The sequence below is a fragment of the Heterodontus francisci genome, chromosome 43 (assembly GCF_036365525.1).
Source record: "Heterodontus francisci isolate sHetFra1 chromosome 43, sHetFra1.hap1, whole genome shotgun sequence".
Classification (NCBI taxonomy): Eukaryota; Metazoa; Chordata; class Chondrichthyes; order Heterodontiformes; family Heterodontidae; genus Heterodontus; species Heterodontus francisci.
Genome location: NC_090413.1, coordinates 26,821,684 through 26,841,589, shown reverse-complemented (window position 1 = coordinate 26,841,589; position 19,906 = coordinate 26,821,684). Strand labels below are relative to the sequence as shown.

Below are 19,906 nucleotides of genomic sequence, written 5' to 3'. Positions count from 1 at the left end.
CAGAACAATTTAAACAGAGCCAGAAGCTCAGCCAAGTCCCAATGGCTAGAGTGTTCCAGCAATATCAGAGCAAGGAGATTCACCCCTGCCTCAGCTCACTTCCTGCTGAAACCCTCATCCATGCCTTTATTACCTCTAGACTTGACTATTCTGATGCATTCCTGGCCGGTCTCCCACATTCTACCCTCCGTAAACTTGAGGTCATCGAAAACTCCCGTGTCCTTACTCACGCCGTCCCATTCACCCATCACCCCTGTGCTCTCTGACCTATATTGGCTCCCAGTTAAGCAATGCTTCCATTTTTAAGATACTCATCCTATTTTTCAAATCCCTCCATGGCCTCACCCCTCCCTATCTCTGTACTCTCCTCCAGTCCCGCAACCCTCAGAGATCTCTACACTCATCCAGTTCTGGCCTCTTGAACATCCCTGATTTCAATTGCTCTATTATTGGTGGCCGTACCTTCAACTGCCAAGGCCCTAATCTCTGGAACCTCTGCCCTCCGCCTCTCTTTCCTCCTTCAAGATGCTCCTTAAGACCTAGATCTTTGATCAAGCTTTTGGTAATCTGCCTTGCTGTCAGCTTTTATTTACTATAAATATAAGTTGTTGATTTCCAGTTTTAAAATCCTGGGGTATAATGAGTTAAGATGTGAAAAGATTTGAGGAGCGATGATCCTATCTTTGAGTGCCGCAGCTCAGCTAAGGTGATGTAAGAGGAACCAGTTAGTTTTGAGCATAACTAATCCCCCAAGGCAATACCAGAGATTCAACCTAGACCTTAGTGTCTGTAGGTCACATATCACTGCTGCAATTTCCAGCAAAATCCCCACAAGTACAACATTTAACACAAATCAATTTCTCGGAACATTTTATTCATCTCAGACATTCCTAGTGAACTATGAACTTTGTGCTGCCCAATTTCTTGCTGCTTATTGGTGGAATGTTGTCCAAATGCAATATATTTGCTGGAATTTTACCAAGAATGAAGGACTTCAATGCTGTGGATAGACTGGGTTTGTTCTCCCTAGAGCAGAGAAGATTAAGAAGAGATTTAATAGAAGTGTTCAAAATTATCAAGGGTTTTGATAGAGTAAGTAAGGAGAAACTGTTTCCACTGGTGGGAGGGTCGGTAACCAGAGGACACAGATTTAAGCTAATTCGCAAAATAACCAGGAGGGAGATGAGGACATTTTTTCACTCAGTGAGTTGTGATCTGAAATGCACTACCTGAAAGGGCGGTGAAAGCAAATTAAATAAGAACTCTCTAAAAGGAAATTAAATGTATACTCGAAAAGGAAACATTTTCAGGGCTAGGGGGAAAGAGCAAGGAGAGTGTGGGACAAATTGGATAGCTCTTTCAACGAGCGAGCACAGGCACGATGGGCTGAATAGCCTCCTTCTGGGCAGTATCGTTCCATGATGTCTTAGATGTGCCATTTACATGCTTGATGGATTGACACTTCAGTATATTTGAAAGTTAATTTTCGAGCGTTATACAAAGTAAAACCAGACCAGAAACAACATACCAGGTGAATTCTGAGGTTAAACCCAGGATTTATTCTGTTACACAGCACCACTGATTTACTGATGATTCAGGCAAGAATATTCAGTGCTACAAATTAAACAACGTATTTGTGGACGCCAATACAGTGACCTGGAGCGGCAGTTCACTGTGGCAGGAAAACCATCATCAATCTCAGCCACTCTCGAAGCAAGGAACGGAAAGAGTGAGGCACTCAAGCATCTTTATGTCTGTGGAGGGCGGGCAGTAAAGTGTGGGGCTGCCCCACATCACATTTCTATTGGAGGAAGAGCAGTATTAGTTCTAAGCACCGTAGGTAGCGTGTCCCCTGGAAATGCCAACATACTTCAATGACATAAGCCTGTCTTTCTGTTTCACTTCAAAGCCCAATATCAGGGAAAGGAGCCATGGGAAACTAACCAGGATCGGATAGTGAAAGAAAGGAGTTGCATTTATATAGTGCATTTTTGTCAGTTCTGATGAAAGGTCACTGACCTGAAACGTTAACTCTGCTTCTCTCTCCACAGATGCTGTCCGACCTGCTGAGTATTTCCAGCATTTCTTGTTTTTATTATGCATTCATATAGCGCCTTTCACAACCTCAGGCATCCCAGAGCACTTTACAGCCAATGAAGTACTTTTAAAGTGTAGTTACGTAGTAAATGCAGTAGCCAATTTCTGCACAGCAAGCCCCCACAAACAGCAATGACTGGATAATCTGTTTTAGTGATTTTGGTTAAGGGATACATGTTGGCCAGGACACAGGGGAGAACATAGGAGCAGGACTGGCCATTCAACCCTTCAAACCTGCTGCGCCATTCTAGATCATGGTTGATCATCTGTCTCAACGCCATATTCTCGCACTATCCCCATTTCCCTTGATGTCATTAGCAACTAGAAATCTATCGATCTCTGTCTTGAACTTACTCAGTGACTGAGCTTCCACCACCCTCGGGGGCCGAGAATTCCAAAGATTCACCACTCTCTGAGTGAAGAAGTTGCTCCTCATCTCAGTCCTAAATGGCTTGCCCTTTATTCGGAAATTGTGTCCCCTGGGTTCTAGACCCCACAGCCAAGGGAAACATCCTTCCTGCATCCACCTTGTCTATCCCTTTAGAACATAAGAACTAGGAGCAGGAGTAGGCAATTCAGCCCCTCGAGCCTGGCTGATCTCATCTCGGCCTCAACTCTACTTTCCTGCCCATTCTCCATAACCCTTCAACCCATTTCTAATTAAAAATCTGTCTATCTCCTCCTTAAATTTACTCAATGTCCCGGCATCCACCGCACTCTGGGGTAGTGAATTCCATAGCCTCATGACCCTTTGAGAGAAGTAATTTCTCCTCATCTCTGTTTTAAATCTGCTACCCCTTATCCTAAAACTATGACCTCTCGTTCTAGATTGCCCCACAAGAGGAAAGATCCTCTCTACGTCTACTTTGTTAATCATCTTAAATACCTCAATTAGATCTCCTCTCTAAACTCAAGTGAGTAAAGGCCTAAACTGCTCAATCTCTCTTCATAAGACAAACCCCTCATCTCTGAAATCAGTCTAGGGAACCTCCTCTGAATTGCCTCCAATACAACTACACCCCTCCTCAAGTAAGGGGACCAAAACTGTACGCAATACTCCAGGTGCAGTCTCACTAATGCCATGTAAAGTTGCAGCAATACTTCCCTACTTTTATTCCTTTCGCAATAAATGCCAAAATTCCATTCCATTTAAGAATTTTGTAAGTTTCTATGAGATCGCCTCTCATTCTTCTAAACACCAGAGAATACAGGCAAATTCTCTTCAATCTCTCAGTGCCACAGGGCCTCAACTTTTTACAATTTATATAAATGACTTGGATGAAGGGACTGAAGGTATGGTTGCTAAATTTGCTGATGACGCAAAGATAGGTAGGAAAGTAACGTGTGAAGACGACATAAGGAGGATACAAAGGGATATTGATAGGTTAAGTGAGTGGGCAAAGACCTGGCAAATGGAGTATAATGTGGGAAAGTGTGAAATTGTCCACTTTGACAGGAAGAATAAAAAAGAAGCATATTATCTAAATGGTGAGAGATTACAGAGCTCTGAGATGCAGAGGAATCTGGGTGTCCTAGTGCATGAATCGTAAAAGGTTAATATGCAGGTACAGCACGTAATTAGGAAAGCTAATAGAATGTTATTGTTTATCGCGAGGGGAATTGAACACTAAAGTAGGGAGGTTATGTTTCAGCTATACAGGGCATTGGTGGGACCACATCTGGAGTACTGTGTACAGTACTGGTGTCCTTATTTAAGGAAGGATGTAAATGCGTTGGAGGCAGTACAGAGAAGGTTTACTAGACTAATACCTGGAATGGATGGGCTGCCTTATGAGGAAAGATTGGACAGGCTAGGCTTGTATTCGCTGGAATTTAGAAGAGTAAGAGGCGACTTGATTGAAACATATAAGATCCTGAGGGGTCTTGACAGGGTGGATGTGGAAAGGATGTTTCCCCTTGTGGGAGAATCTAGAACTAAGGGTCACTGTTTAAAAATAAGGGGTTGCCCATTTAAGACAGAGATGAGGAGAAATTTTTTCTCTCAGAGGGCCGTGAGTCTTTGGAATTCTCTTCCTCAAAAAGCAGTGGAAGCAGAGTCTTTGAATATTTTTAAGGCAGAGGTAGATAGATTCTTGATAGTCAAGGGGGTGGAAGGTTATTGGGGTTAGGTGGAAATGTGGAGTAATCAGTTCAACCATGAACTTATTGAATGGCAGAGCAGGCTCGAAGGGCCGATTGGCCTACTCCTGCTCCTAATTGGTCTGTTCGTATGCTCTCCTCATAGGACAATCCCACCATCCCAGGAATCAGTCTGGTGTACCTCCACTGCACTCCCTCTATGGCATGTATATCCTTCCTCAGTTGTTCTTCAGAATAGTGCCATGAGATTTTTACATCTACCTTCGAGGGCAGATGAAGCCTCGGTTTAACATCTCATCCAAAATATGGATCTGAAAGAAAATATCAAGGCCATTGTCCATTAGAGGCAAACCTTGGCCAAATCTGGATATGACCTTGAGCTCGCTGGATGGGATTCCAACAGACTATAAGTATTTGTCATGCTCTCTGTGTACTAATATACAAACAAGCTCTTAAACCCAAACTGGCAAAAGCAAAGGAAAAGCTAATCGGTGCACATTTACCCTGAAACCACCATCCCAGCCCCAGCTCAGAAATTCCTTCTTTGCTCCTCATTGCAAGGACAGTTGCAGATCTCGCAGGATGCAGCTAGGCTCAAGAAAGAATCCCAGACAACTGGATCATTGGTGCAGACAGTTCCACCTCCTCTGTGTTCCTGCGCCTGGTCTCGGTTGATATCCCCAATGCACGTCCACTTAACATCTCCGCCTGAGCTTGTCACGCACCATTTTGAGTGATCGTCATGGCTGCTGAAGCTGATGTTTGCGGTGAATGTAACTTTCTTCACGTTGTACACTGCGTACTTCATGCTGCAGTTGGACAGGAGTGTGTGCTCAGAATTTGGCCACGTCTCAACCAACAAGTCACTCTGAAAGAAGCTCGCCACCCAGCCGGAGTATAAATCTGCAATGTAGAAGAACATATAACAGTGATCAACAGCATCTCTACCCATTCCATCTAGACCATAAATGTGAGATAGTCATTAACAAATCAATACAGAAATCAGGAGAGCCTCACCAGAGAGTGGTGAGAATGTGGAACTAGCTACCACAGGGAGTAGTTGAGATGAATAGTGTAGATGCTTTTAAGGGGAAGCCAGATAAACACATGAGGGAGAAAGGGCAAAATGAAGTAGGATGGGAGGAACAAAAACAAGAAATGCTGGAATCACTCAGCAGGTCTGGCAGCATCTGTGGAAAGAGAAGCAGAGTTAACGTTTTGGGTCAGTGACCCTTCTTCGGAAGGAGGGTCACTGACCCGAAACGTTAACTCTGCTTCTCTTTCCACAGATGCTGCCAGACCTGCTGAGTGAATCCAGCATTTCTTGTTTTTGTTTCAGATTTCCAGCATCCGCAGTATTTTGCTTTTATTTTAGGATGGGAGGAAGCTCATGTGGAGCATAAACACCAGCATGGAGCAGTTGGGCTGAATGGCCTGTTACTGTGCTGTAAATCCACACAATACCTCCTTGCATCCCCTAATGATCCTCTAAGGATTAGGTTTAGGCTTAGGGCCCCAAAAATTTAAAGGGAATGCCAGAATTAAAATAGCCAAAGTGTCAAAACAGCTGAAATATTCCCCACCTACATTCAGTTATGTGAAGAAGCTGAAATTATCCTCCTTAGTGTTCAGAAGATTAAGGGGGCATTTAATAGAGATGTTCAAAATTGCATGGGGTTTTGACAGAGTAGATAGAGAATAACTGTTTCCGGTGGCAGGAGGGTTGGTAGTTGGCAAAAGAACCAGAGTTGCGAGGAGGAGAATTTTTTTTTACACAGCGAGTTGTTGTGATCTGGAATGCGCTGCCTGGAAGGGTGATGGAAGCATATTCAATAATAACTTCCATGCTAAATATACCTGTGCCAGCTCTTTTGAAAGAGCTGTGGCGCAGTGGTTAGCACCGCAGCCTCACAGCTCCAGGGACCCGGGTTCGATTCCGGGTACTGCCTGTGTGGAGTTTGAAAGTTCTCCCTGTGTCTGCGTGGGTTTTCTCCGGGTGCTCTGGTTTCCTCCCACAAGCCAAAAGACTTGCAGGTTGATAGGTAAATTGGCCATTATAAATTGTCCCTAGTATAGGTAGGTGGTAGGGGAATCTAGGGACAGGTCGGGATGTGGTAGGAATTTGGGATTAGTGTAGGATTAGTATAAATGGGTGGTTGATGGTCAGCACAGACCCGTTGGGCCGAAGGGCCTGTTTCAGTGCTGTATCTCTAAACTAAACTAAACTAAGCTATCAGCCCCACTCTACTGCTCTTTCCCCATAGTCCCACAAACTTTATTTTCAAGTATATATATAATTGAAAGTTACTATTGGATCTACTTCCACTTGACTGCAGGAGTGTTGAAAGCATGTGTAAGCTGGAATGGTTTGCAAGGGGGAAATGCCTGAGATTCGGCAAGAGTAGAGAAAGGTAAATCGGACTGAGATAGGGTAAGAAGGGAGCTACACTGTTAATGGAGAAAGTACATTACCATCTCCAAATTTGCTGTATTTTGCAAAACTGATGAAGCGTTTCCCTGCTGCAGACGATAGGTTGACCGCTCGATGCCAGGGAGGGGCCTTCAGCCGTTCACCCGACGCTGCCTTCGTGAGGTTCACAAGATCTTCGGCAAAAGTGGACGGGACAGACTGATAGTAGACACGAGGGTTGTTGTACAACAACTGCGTCCCTACAAAAGGCAACATGGCAGGAGGAGAGGTTAGATATTTCAGGAAACTTTCACAACAGTGTAATCCTTCAATGAATAAAGTAAAACAAATTAAAGAGCAAGAGACGCTCTTTTTTAGTTTAGTTTAGTTTAGAGATACAGCACTGAAACATGCCCTTTCGGCCCACCGTGTCTGTGCCGACCATCAACCACCCATTTACACTAATCCTACACTAATTCCATATTCCTACCACATCCCCACCTGTCCCCTATATTTTCCCTACCATCTACCTACACTAGGGGCAATTTCTAATGGCCAATTTACCTTTCAACCTGCAAGTCTTTGGCATGTGGGAGGAAACCGGAGCACCCGGAGGAAACCCACACAGACACAGGGAGAACTTGCAAACTCCACACAGTCAGTACCCGGAATTGAACCCGGGTCGCTGGAGCTGTGAGGCTGCGGTGCTAACCACTGCGCCACTGTGCCGCCCCAGTTTGGGGGGGGGGGGGGGTGATTTATTTGCTCTCCTGATGGTTGGAGTTTCGCAGGCATCAGCTATCTCAATTATTAGATTGCTAAAAGTTACTAACCAGCATACTAATTGTTAAAATCTAGCTATTATAAACTAACAATGACTTATTATAAACTAACATTTTGCTTTATTAGAATCCTTCTTTGTAGTATGGAAAAGTGGGAAAAGGTAGGAAATAAGGTACAGTATAGACAAGATGTCAAGGCAGAGAGATTCCGTCTTATGTCAAGTTTTAAAATGCTTGCTTGCAGTAAAAATGTCAGATCTTGAGAGCAGACAGTGACAGACTCTGCATAGATTTGTCTTATAGTGAGATAAGGCATCCCCGGAAAAGTACAAGCATTGACATAAGGTGGTTAACACAAAGACTTTTTCTACGTTTTAATAGCAGGAATGAAAAGGTTGGCAACCATCACAAAAGAATCCTTGGTTGGTTAAGAAAGACATCCTTTAATACAAGACTGCTCACAGATTGGTGTTAACTGCAAGGCTGCCAGAATAAGTTGGCTTGTGACTTTGCCAATATGCGGCAGAGAATTTGAACAACAAGAAACTACAAGAGAGAGAGAGAGAGCCAAAAGCTTGAAGACCACAAGCTGCAAGAGAGAGAGTCATGTGCTCTGCTGTCCAGTCCATAATACAGGTTAGACTGTTAATTACAATAGCTTACTGAGAATTTGACAAACTTGTCCTTACCTATATCTCAATTAAATCAATTCACAACAAGCTGTTTGCTGCCAAGTCTGTTCCCACCTTAGAAGGGGTTATAAAACACCCCTACCTTATCAAAAATCTTACAAGGCCTTAGCACAGAAAGAGGCCTTTCGGCCCAACTGGTCCATACTGTATTTATGCTCCACACGAGCCTTCTTCCACTTATTACACTAATGTGCTTTGTTAAATGATAATTTTCTTTAATCCACTGACTGGCAATCTGAATTTATTTGTTTTTAAAAGACATTTTAAAAAGATGACTTTGATAGCAGCTTAAAATGATCACCTAGTTTGCAACACTGTATCCTACATTGCAAAGGCCTGAGGAGGGAGAAGAAATGTCTGCTAATTCCCCAGCAAGAATCAAGACCCAGGAAGTTTAAGGGACTGTTTGTTCTCTTTCTTTTAGCAAGAAGCAATACTACTAACTGCTATGTTTGAATGACTGAGTGACTGTCATGTGACAAGCCCCTCCCCATCTGTGGTTTTAAGATGGTGTTTTCTCTGCAGCAGAGGAAAAACAACTGGACTCTGACACATGTAGACCCTAAGTGAGGGTCTCCCTCTCTGTCTCTCTCCATTCCAGCTTGAAAGCTTTCAAATCCTGCTTGTTCACTGACCACCTTTGCATACTCTGGCTACAATCAGAAATCCCGTTGGAGAAAATCATCCGCACCCCTTTCTCCAAGAGACTCACCAAACCAGTCGTCTACCTCCGTCAAACTAAAAGCCTCAGGACCTCTGAATTCAGCTAGAAGCCAGCCGAATCACCAAACTGCACAGACTGTATACATTTTTTTATGGGCCTCTAAACTCAACCAATCTATCTTTCCTCACTCTATAACCTATTTGTGTGTGTAAACCTCTGGTGTGCGTGACAGTGAAAGTTGGCGCGTTGTTTATTATTTTATTAGTTTGGTTTAGGTACAATAAAGTTAACCTCTTTCTTTGTTAACTCAAGAAAACCTGTCCAGTTGGTTCTGGTTATGATCATAGCAAGTAAGTAATCAAACACCTGCTGAATTGGCCAGTACATCCACTTTAAGAAAGCGTTAAACCTGTTGTGGTCAAACAAGGAGAGGGAAAAGAAGGAAACCTTTCACCCCCTCCTCACTTGACCGTAACACACCCCTCTTCATCTCATCCTATCAGCATATCCTTCTATTCCTTTCCCCCTCATGTGTTTATCTAGCTTCCCCATAAATGCATTCTATTCGCCTCAACCACTCCCTGTGGTAGTGAGTTCCACATTCTCACCACTCTCTGGGTGAAGACGCTTGCCCAAAGTATTCACCAATCAGCCTCAATATGGAGTGTCAGCATGCCAGGCCACTGTAAGGGTTATAAGATCAGCTAACTCCAGACTGCTTGGACCAAACTGCACCCAGTTAATGAATATTGATTGAAAGTAGGAACCCAGGCCAATTTTTTATACCCCTTCCTTAGCCCAGGACTTTGGATATTGGTTTCCAGTGCATTACCATCCCAGCTAAGGTCCACTTAGGTATCAAAATGGGAGCTTCCTGGGCAGGACATTTAACAACTGAGCCACTCGGGGAGCTTTGCACTATTTTAAAGAGAAGACAGCAGCATTTGCCGAACAATCTGCTCACCAATTTCTATGAACTGCGAGTATAGGTATGTAACACAGAGGAACGATTGTCCATTTTTCTTTCCACTGTCTGGCCACGAGTGCCATTCATCAGTGCTTGATGGGAAGTGTGGAGTACTGTGAACTAACCAGAAGCCTTGTTTCTGATCCAAAAGGACAACTCCTGGTTTTAGGAAGAAAGAAATACTGATCAGTAAACACTTCCAGTGTCTATATAACCAAACGACACAGTGAGAACAACCAAGATACTCTAATCCAGTAGCAGAAGCAACATAAGGACTACACATTCCATCATTAAGGTGTTTGAATTTTAGACTCAGTGGGAACTGCAAGGTATAAGCTGCAACATATGGAATACAACAACAACTTGCATTTATACAGCACCTTTAACATAGTAAAATGCCCTAAGGCGCTTTACAGGAGCATCATGAAACAAAATTTGACATCACATGAGGAGATATTAGGACAGGTGACCAAAAGCTTGGTCAGAGGTAGGTTTTAAGAAGTGTCTTAAAGATGAGAGAGGTGGAGAGGTTTAGAGAGGGAATTCCAGAGTTTAGGGCCCAGGCAAATTAAGGCACGGTTATCAATGGACGGACAAAGAAACATCAGGAAGATGCATAAGAGGCCAAAACTGGAAGAATGCAGAGTTCTCAGAGGCTTATAGAGCTGGACGAGGTTAGAGAGATAGGGATGAGGTGAAGCCATGGAGAAATTTGAACACAAAAATGAGAAATTTAAACTTGAGTCATTGTAGACCAGAAGCCAATGTGCAGGTCAGTGAGCAGGGGTGATGGGGTGATGGGTCAACAGAACTTGGTGTGAGTAAGGATAAGGGCAGTTTTGGACGAACTCAGTTTGTGAAAGATGGGAGGCCAGGCAGGAGCGTATTGGAGTATCCAAGTTTAGAGGTAACAAAGCAGGGTGTGTGCTTCAGCAGAAGACGGGCAGAGGCAGGGGTAGAGACGTGTGACATTATGGAGTTGGAAGTCGGCGGTCTTGGTGTTGGGGAAGATGAGGATTGGAAGCTCAGTTCAGGGTCAAATAGGATGTCATGGTTCTAAACAATCTTGTCAGCAGACAGGGGCCTGAATGCAGTTCCCCAAATCTAAATGACACAAAGAATAAAGGAAGTTGCATTGATTTAGCACCTTTCATGACCTCAAGGCACCAGAAAGAGGTTTACAGCCAATGAAGTAATGTGGGAAACACAGCAGCCAATTTGCGCACAGCAAGCTCCCACAACCAGCAATGTGACAATGACCAGACAATCTGTTTCAGTGATAAATATTGATCAGGACAAACTCCCCTGCTCTTTTGAAATAGTGCCACAGGTTTTTTTTTTACATCCAATGGAGAGGGTACCTTGGTTTAATGAAAGATGGCACCTCCAACAGTGCAGCACTCCCTCCATAGTAGCACTGGAGTGTCTGCCTGGGTGGACCCTCAAGTTTTGAGAGTGGGGCTTGAACCACAACTCTCTGACTCAGAGGCAAGAGTGTGACCCACTGAGCCACAGCTGACACCTAACACGCTGGGCGTAAATCACCTCTACAAAAATCCATTCAGCAATCAAATATTTCAAGCGCATTTGCAAAGAAGCAGAGCAGCAGGAAGGTGGGGAGAAAATAGCCCTGTAACCAAACCCATTTTAAACAGAATGTTGCTTATGGAAAGGCCTATAGACTATTGCATGAGAGGAAACATCACTGCATAGTGATTGCTCATCACCTTTAGTATGGCCAATGTGAGTAGTAGAGTCAACACTGATCTGGTCATTGTAGAGCACATATGCCACATCGTCACTCTGTAAAAACAAAAAATACAGGAATGAATGCAGAAATCTTTCCAGCTGCTTCTTACTGCCTCTAAGCAACCTATTAAGTCCAGGCATCTACAGTCATAGAACTCCCCCTAACTGCGAACCAGCCCCTCTGGAAATCCCATATCAACATGTTTTTATGAACACAGACAGCACAACACAGAGTATTCCCTGCCCAGCTCAGCACATGCTGCCTGAACAAAGTCACAGCACTTTCCATAGCTTTGTAACCTGGAGAGAGAACATTGCTGTCACACATCCAACAGTGTCCCAAGCTACTCTGTACCAGTCTGTCCAATAAGAGCAGTACCAGGGCGATTATGGTTGCACGAGGAGCACAGGTTGCACAGACTCAGCTTGTGTTCTTTCGAGTATAGAAGATTAAGGGAGGATCTAACTGAGGTGTTTGAAATGATTAAAGGATTTGATAGGGTAGATGGAGGGAAACTATTTCCCTGGGTGGGGGTTCGGGGGTGGGTGGGATGTGGAGTCAAGAACAAGGGGGCATAACTTTAAAATTAGAGCTCGACCATTCAGGGGTAATGTCAGGAAGCAGTTCTTCACACAAAGGCTAGTGGAAATCTGGAACTCTCTCCCCCAGAAAGCTGTTGAGGCTGCGGGGTATCAATTAAAAATTTTAAAATTGAGATTGTTTTTGTTGCAGAAGCGTGTTAAGGGACAACGAACCAAGGCTGGTGGATGGAGTTGAGTTACAGATTAGTCACGGGATCTAGGAGGTGATGGGGAAAGAAAATTATTGAGCCAGCAACTTTGTGGTGTCTGTAAAACCAGGAACCACTTAGTGAGCTGTCCCAACTGCTGACTAAGATATCAGTGTAATTTGCAGCAGTTTGCAGATTTCCATTTGTGATTTGGAAGAAACCTGTCTGAATATTTACCAATCCAAATAAGTTATTACAGAGCATGGGGTCACCGTCCAGCAGCTCACTGCCCCCAACCTTTGGGCGGGGGGGTCACAGGATCCTCAGGCGCACTCTACGCTGAAGAGGTGGAGGATAGACCACACAAAACTCCAGTAGCCCCCAGCAGATGGATCCCTTAGCTCACCTCGTACACAACCCACCCTCTGCTGAATTTAGCTATTGCAGGATTACTGAGTCACAGGATGATACAACGCAGAAAGAGGCCATTCAGTCCATCATGATACTGCCAGCTGTTTGACAGAGCTATCCAATTAGTCCCACTGCCTCCACTCCTTCCCTGTAGCCCTCCAAAGATTTGACAACATAAGAAGAATTTGGGTGTGAGGGGGACAAAACATCTGGGGAAATTCAATCATTTATAGGGCAGCCATAGGGAGTATTACCCTACAGGGCTCTGTGATATAGAAAAGTTCCACAAGTACGCACCATATGGTCAATAAAGCATTTCAAAGTAGTATTGTGTGTTTCGGTGAATCATTCTGCCCTCTCAGGTGGACATAAAAAATAATTCAAGGCCACTATTTTGAAGAGCAGGGGAGTTCTCCCTGGTGTCCTGGCCAATATTTATCCTTGAATCAACATCGCCAAAAATTGATGATCTGGTCATTATCATCTGTGGGCTCTTGCTGTGTGTAAATTGCCTGCCGTGCTTCCTACATTATAACAGTGACTATACTTCAAAGGTACTTCATTGGCTGCAAAGCGCTTTGGGATGTCCTGAGGTTATGAAAGTCACTATGGAGATGCAGGTCCTTTCTTTCTCAAATTCAAAGAGGAGACTATCAGACTGCAGTTCACTCTGGTGGTCAATATCCTCCCATTGTCTCCTACAAAAGCGATGAATGGGTGATTGGTTCCTGTATCACTATCCTCATGATCATTAACACCTCGCACCATGCCCCTTCCAGCTCAGTGACAGAAACCACCATTTCAGTTACCTGATGTTTAGATCTATTGTAGAACTGCTGCACAGTTTTTCCCACAGCTCCGTCAGACTCATTGATTAAGTGTTTCCCAGTTTTCCAGCTGTAGGTCGTGGGGTCCATGTACATGTACGTTAAACCATTTTGACTGACGTGTTTGGGTAACTTGTAAATAATAAACCTGAAAACACAGGGGGTGGGGTGGAAGGAGATAAAAGTCAACAGGAAAGACAGTGTGAATGAAAAGGGAACACTGCCCACATAACCTAGTCATGGGCATCTTCAATAAACCACTCCTGGTGGGTACGAGCCCACAACACAATATCTCCCCGCCTCACTCAGAGTCAAGAAGCTCAACACTATTCAGGACTAAGCAGCTCACTTGACCAATACCCCATCCGCCACCTTAAACATTCACTCCCTCAACCACTGACGCACAGTGGCAGCAGTGTGTACCATCTACAAGATGCAACACAGCAACTCACCAAGTCTCCCTAGACAGCACCTTCCAAACCCGTGATCTCTACCATCTAGAAGGACAAGGGCAGCAGACGCATGGGAACACCACCATCAATCTGTGCTGTACCTGACTTAGTAAGTGCTCAGCACCAATCTACAGCCCCAGAAATGAAAGCTGTCAGGGTTCATTTTGACTGTATGATAGTTTAAGTGACGGACAGTTCACCGGTCATTTTAACATCTCTCCCAATTGACTCCAATGGAAATAATAATCACAAGAGATGTAAAAGGCATCACTGAGCCACTCTCACCTGTTTTACAGCATCACACTGTTAAAATTACTCCCTTTGAGTGCTAACACGCAAATAGTTTATTAAATTAGTTTTATACCTCTCAAAGTACCAGTATGTCTGAGATATTACACAGTGTTGCTAGGACAGGATATGCAATGCCCAACACTCTTAAAAGCCATGGCTATCTGGGTCACTAAATACAAAAGCTTTTCTTCAAAAAGAATTGTTCTTTGTCGGACCACTAGAAAATATTTCTCTCCCAAATGATGAAATAAGATTCTTCCAGTGAGTTCTCAGGTTAATAATAATGTGTTACTGACATTGCTGAAACACACAAACCTCAATGATATAGAAAGAGGGGGAAATCCCTTTCCTCCCACCTGAACAGACGGCTCCTTCCCCTCTGGTGGGTAACAGAGCTTCTGTTATTTTTGTTAAGGAAGGGTATTAAGGGTTAAGGCTGGTAGATGGATTTAAGATAAGCCGTGATCTAATTGAATGGTTGAACAAAGGTCTGAATGGTGGAAGGAATGGTAGTTCTGAGAATATTTTTGAATGACTCGAATTGATAGTTGTTAAAGAAATGCTGGGATAGTGGCTTCTTAGAAATAGGTTTTTCTCGCTCTACCTCTCACTTCAAGGAACTCTTTAGCTGCCTGCTAAAGATAGCACAGACACAGTGCAGTCAAGATACATTGTGTTTTCCAGAGGGAGAAATCACTTCTCCAGATACAGGCCTGGGCCTGATAAAGCCTCATGATTCCTTATCTAAAAAAAAATGTCTGGTGAAGCCAGCAAGATTCTCTTACAAGAAACAAGCAATGAGGTGACTTCATGGGCGAGGGCATGGAAATAGGAGAGGTTCATCTCGGGTACCTGTCCCTTGGTAATTGGACAATTAGATGGGAAGATGTAATTGAACAAATGATTGGCATGAGATACTCACCAACCCCTAAAAGTAAAGTATACAAACAGGCAGTCAAGTAGGGAAAAGGACAGACGAAGGGAGGAGGCTCTTTAGGGTTGCTAGCTTCAGCTTATCACCCTGATTAACCTAAAGGTGTGGAAGAGATCGTTACAGCAAGCAGCAGAGATCAGGCTGTTCCGTCCGTCCGTCCGATCCACGACCAGTAAACCTTCTCACCTGTCACATGTCATATACCTACTATATCCAGTCTGACTATGTGTTGTATTTGACCTGTCGCTTCTCCATAAACCACTTTAACCTTTAAACTAAACCATCTGTGACTCCTCAACTCTTTTGAGTAACCTGTTACCCCTGATTAAGTCTTACAAGACCGAGTCAAAATCCTGGAACTCCCTTCCTAACAGCACTGTGGGTGTACCTACCCCACATGGACTGCAGCGGTTCAAGAAGGCAACTCACCACCACCTTCTCAAGGGCAATTAGGGATGGGCAATAAATGCTGGCCTGGCCAGCGTCGCCCATGAATGAATAAAAAAAAAGTCCTGTTCCTATGATCCTTGCTGATCAGAAAAGTCACTTCTAATATTTCCCTGATGTTTGCAGCTCACTGTTTAGTTAAAGAAGTTTTGGATGTGGGTAACAAATGCCCCAATTTACCAATCGACAGGCTGACCATCATCATTGTAGCAGGAAATGTCAGAGATCACAGGAGACACAAAACAGGCAACAATCAGAGAAGCGAGTGTGCACCAACAAACAGAGATGTCCATCTGAAAAACAATGAGAATATTGAAGATTGACAGGTTGAAAGTATCCTCTCCCAGCCAGTAATCATTGTATTCTCATTCTTGTTTATAAACCCGTTCATAGCCTCCTTCCTGTAATCTCCCCAAGTCCTATAACCCTCCGAGATAATCTGCGCTTGGCCAATTCTGGCCTCTTGCATTTTCTTTACTCCATCATTGTCTGCCGTGCATTCAGCTGCCTGGGCCCTAAGCTTTGGAATTCCCTCCCTAAACCTTTCTCTCCTCCTTTTAAGATGCGACTTAAAATCTACCTCTTTGACCAAGCTTTTGGTCACCTGTTCTAATATCTCCTTATGTGGTTCAGTGCCAAATTTTGTTTGATAACACTCCTATAAAGCACCTTGGGATGTTTTACTAGGTTAAAGGTGCTATGTAAATGCAGTTATTGAGATCTATTACCACTCTTTCATCATCACTGGGTCAAAATCCAGGAACTTCCCACCCTAACAGCACCTTCACTGCATGGAGTGCAGCCGCTTGGGAAGAAGGCAGCTCACCATCACCTTCTCAAGGTCAACTAGTGATGGGCAATAAACGCCAGCCTTTCCAGTGATACCCATAACCGAAGAAGTGATTCTTAAAAAAATTCTGGCAGTGGATTAAATGTGCGGCCAGGGTTTGTTTTGAAATGTATCGTTTAACGTGCTCTGCCTTCCCCTTCCTGTTTCAAAATCAACACTCATTGCATCAACTTCTACAATCTACATTCAAAGCCAACCATTTGCCCCATAACTATAGACTCCTGAAACCCAGGGTTGGCATTATCTAAATCACTGACTTTCTGCACCTTAAGCTTTCCTATTGTTTTCAATCATTAGTGGCAGCTTAGCCCTTCACCTAGGTATGTGGTTATGTTACTCAGCCAGTCTTCCCAAATACTCCAAAGAATGTGAGTTCAAATCCCACCATGGCAGTTTGATAATTTGGATTCGAAACCACCTAGAAATAAAAAACTGGTATCAGTAAAAGTGGTCATAAAGCTGTCAGATTGTTATAAAAACCTAAATGGTGCACTAATGTCCTTCAGGCAAAGAAACCTGCCCTCCTTTCCCAGTCTGGGTCTATATGTGACTCCAGTCCCATACCAATGTGACTGATTATTAAGTCATTCAGTTTTGTATCAAATTGTTACTAGCAACCCATTACCACCTCACTAGGGATGGGCAATAAAGACCAGTCTAACCAGCAATGTCCACATCTTGAGAATGAATAAAGGAATAGGTTTTTCAGTTTATAAGAACATCAAAGCCATTCGAAAAGGCTAGTATTAAGAGCTGGGAGCACTTTGCACCAAAAATATGAAAAGAATTCTTAATTTTATATTAATTGTGTTTAATTGTAAGCAGGTGGTGGGCATTAACTGGAGATTTACTTGTGCCCCTGTAAATAACACTGACTTAAATTGTCGTTGTTGGCTTAGGCGGTGCAGGCTTGTAATCTATAACCCTGTAAACAAATGCTTATAAAAGTGTGTAAAGATTGAGGGTGAGAAAAGACAAGGTTGAGTAATCTGAGAGCAGGAACAATGAGACAATCTCAAAAAGATCTTTTTTTAATTCTTTCATGGGACGTGAGCATCACTGGCCAGGCCAGCATTTGTTGCCGATACCTAAATGCCCTTGACAACTGAACAGCTTGTGAGGTCATTTCAGAGGGCAGTTAAGAGTCAACCACATTGCTGTGGGTCTGGAGTCACATGTAGACCAGACCGGGTAAGGACGGCAGATTTCCTTCCCTAAAGGACATTAGTGAACCAGATGGGTTTTTACGACAATTGATGATAGTTTCATAGCACCATCACTGAGACTAGCTTTCAATTCCAGATTTTTATTAATCAATTGCATTTACTAGTTACATTTTAAATCTCACCAGCTGCCATGCTGGGATTTGAACCTTTGTTCCCTCAGCATTAGCCTGAGCCACTGGATTACTAGTCCAGTGACATTACCATTGAGCCACTGTCTCCACTGATCCTGTCATGAACCCACAAGAGAAAACTTCACCAGTCCTCAACTGCAGCCTAAAATAAAGTTGAGATTTTAAAAAACACACGTACAAATCCAGTTTCTCTGGTCCAGCTGTGTTAGGGACATGAAAACGAGTCCCTTTGATCTCCCCTCTCCCTCAGTCCTTCACTTTATCCCCCCCAGTTACAGTTTTCATGTACTCACTGCCTTGCTGTGGATCTTCCTTCAATACGGTGCCTGCTTTCACTGGCACCACCGTCCCTGCCCCTCTCTCTGCCTGTTCTGCTGCAGTTAAAGCACCTGTCAGAAGTCTGGCATCTTTTTTTTTCAAAAATATACTTTACTCATAAATTTTGCAAAAAATGTAGAACAAAGCAGTTCAAATTTCACATTTCGGAAAGTAAAATAGAAATAAGATTTCTTCAATACAGAAAGTCAGTTCGAACCCTTTTCTCACATACTTTACCCAACCCACTGAGTCACAAGACAGAGTGGAGATTGAACATGTTTGGAAGAGTCCATCTAAAAGTTTAGGAGAGGGGTCTGAACGAAATGAAACTTGGCAGCCTTAACTCAGTCAATAAAATAAGTTATATTTCTACTTTCGGGATTCCCCCAGCTTACCAGTACATCAAACAACTGACTCTTTTACTCACTTCTTCGCTCCGGATCTTTTTCTGAACAAAACTTTTCAGTCATAAGTTTTATTTCGGGAGGAGATAAAATGAGAAATTCCCTCTGAAACAAGTTTGACGACCAGAAGATTATTTTTTTCTGTCAGTCTCGGTCGGTGTGCCTTCACAAAGCATCAAAGAGACAAGCCAAGCTGCTCCATTGACACAAAATCAACGAAAAAGGCTTACTGATAGAATGTGATAGTGTGCAGCTGAACAAAGTTTCATTTCCTGCTTTTAAAAACCATTCGTCAGTGACGCTGAAGACCAAGTTGGAAGACTTGCATTTATATATCATCTTTCAACACCGCAAAATATCCCAAAGCGCTTTACAGCCAATGAAGTACTTTTGCTGTGCATTGACTGTTGTAATGCAGCCAATTTGTGCACATCAAGATCCCACAAACAGCAATGTGGTAATAACAGATAATCTGTTTTAGTGATTTTGATTGAGAGATAAATATTGACCAGGACACCGGAGAGAACTCCCCTGCTCTTCTTCTAACCAGCGGCATTGGATCTTTTGTCTCCACCTGAGAGGGCAGACAGGGCCTTGGTTTGATATCTGATCTGAAAGAAGGTACCTCCAACTATTCAGCACTCCCTCAGTACTGCGCAGAGAGTGTAAGCCTTGCTGTTTTTGTGCTCATGTCTCTGGAGTGGGACTTAAACCCAAAACCTTCTGACTCAGAGGCAACAGTGCTGCTGACTGAGGTACATGATACTGACCCAATGCTGGAAGTGATATGACCGGGCAACAGTGGATGATAGGAGGATACAAGATCCGAAATTGTCTGAGCACCAGGACCTTTACTCAAATGACAGACTGTTCAGTCCTAGGGACTAGATCTCCACAGGTACAAACACTGTGCACTCAGCCATGAGGTGAATGGGACTGAACAGTCAGAAACTGACCTGCCAGGACAAGTCACAACATCTCAAATCCCATAATCACTTGTTGCCAACAGCAGAATGTTCCATTCAGAGGAAATGTGTGTTGCAGTTATAAATTACAGTAAAGAGACGGGTGTAGGAATAACAATTGGCAACTGTAATATGCAATGCCTCAAATATTAATATTCTTATCCATGTTTTCAAATCCTTCCAAGGCCTCAACCCTCCCTATCTTTGTGATCTCCTCCAACCCTACAACCCTCCGAGATCACTGAGCTCCACCAATTCTGTCCTCTTGTGCATTCCCAATTACCTTCACTCCACCATTGGCGGACGTGCCTTCAGCTGCTGAGGCCCAAAGCTCTGGAATTTTCTCCCTAAGTCTCTCCACCTCCCTCGCTCTCTCTCCCCCCTCCTATAAGACGCTCCTTAAAACCCACCTTTCTGACCAATCTTTAGGTCACCTGTCCTAATATCTCCTGTGGCTT

At 43.6% G+C, this 19,906-nt stretch overlaps 1 protein-coding gene across 9 annotated transcripts; it reads right to left on the bottom strand.

Annotated features, from left to right (window-relative positions):
* Positions 1 to 898: 898 nt before the first annotated feature.
* On the bottom strand, positions 899 to 18,752 carry LOC137355752 (deoxyribonuclease-2-alpha-like). Of its 9 annotated transcripts, none has more exons than XM_068021249.1 (8): positions 18,055 to 18,305; positions 15,735 to 15,847; positions 13,413 to 13,578; positions 11,440 to 11,515; positions 9,710 to 9,871; positions 6,670 to 6,867; positions 4,701 to 5,100; positions 899 to 1,026 (listed from the first exon to the last, which is right to left on the bottom strand). In XM_068021249.1, the coding sequence occupies exons 2-7, from the start codon at positions 15,845 to 15,847 to the stop codon at positions 4,727 to 4,729; spliced, it is 1,089 nt and encodes a 362-aa protein (XP_067877350.1). In that variant the 5' UTR covers positions 18,055 to 18,305; the 3' UTR covers positions 899 to 1,026; positions 4,701 to 4,726. The 9 variants fall into 9 exon arrangements, with proteins under 9 accessions (XP_067877350.1, XP_067877346.1, XP_067877347.1 ...); XM_068021245.1 differs by lacking the exons at positions 899 to 1,026; positions 18,055 to 18,305 and adding exons at positions 16,721 to 16,822; positions 18,507 to 18,752 and having other exon boundaries at positions 1,528 to 5,100; XM_068021246.1 differs by lacking the exon at positions 899 to 1,026 and adding an exon at positions 16,721 to 16,822 and having other exon boundaries at positions 1,528 to 5,100.
* Between the last annotated feature and the right edge of the window lie 1,154 nt (positions 18,753 to 19,906).

What these genes read in the sequence shown, in the direction of transcription:
- LOC137355752 (XM_068021245.1), bottom strand. Translation starts at nt 15,847, where the DNA reads ATGGACATCTCTGTTTGTTGGTGCACACTCGCTTCTCTGATTGTTGCC. An exon ending in ACAATAGATCTAAACATCAG is followed by an intron (nt 11,516 to 13,412) that starts GTAACTGAAATG and finishes TTGTTTTTACAG; the next exon opens with AGTGACGATGTGGCATATGT. An exon ending in ATACAGCAAATTTGGAGATG is followed by an intron (nt 5,101 to 6,669) that starts GTAATGTACTTT and finishes TCTACATTGCAG; the next exon opens with ATTTATACTCCGGCTGGGTG.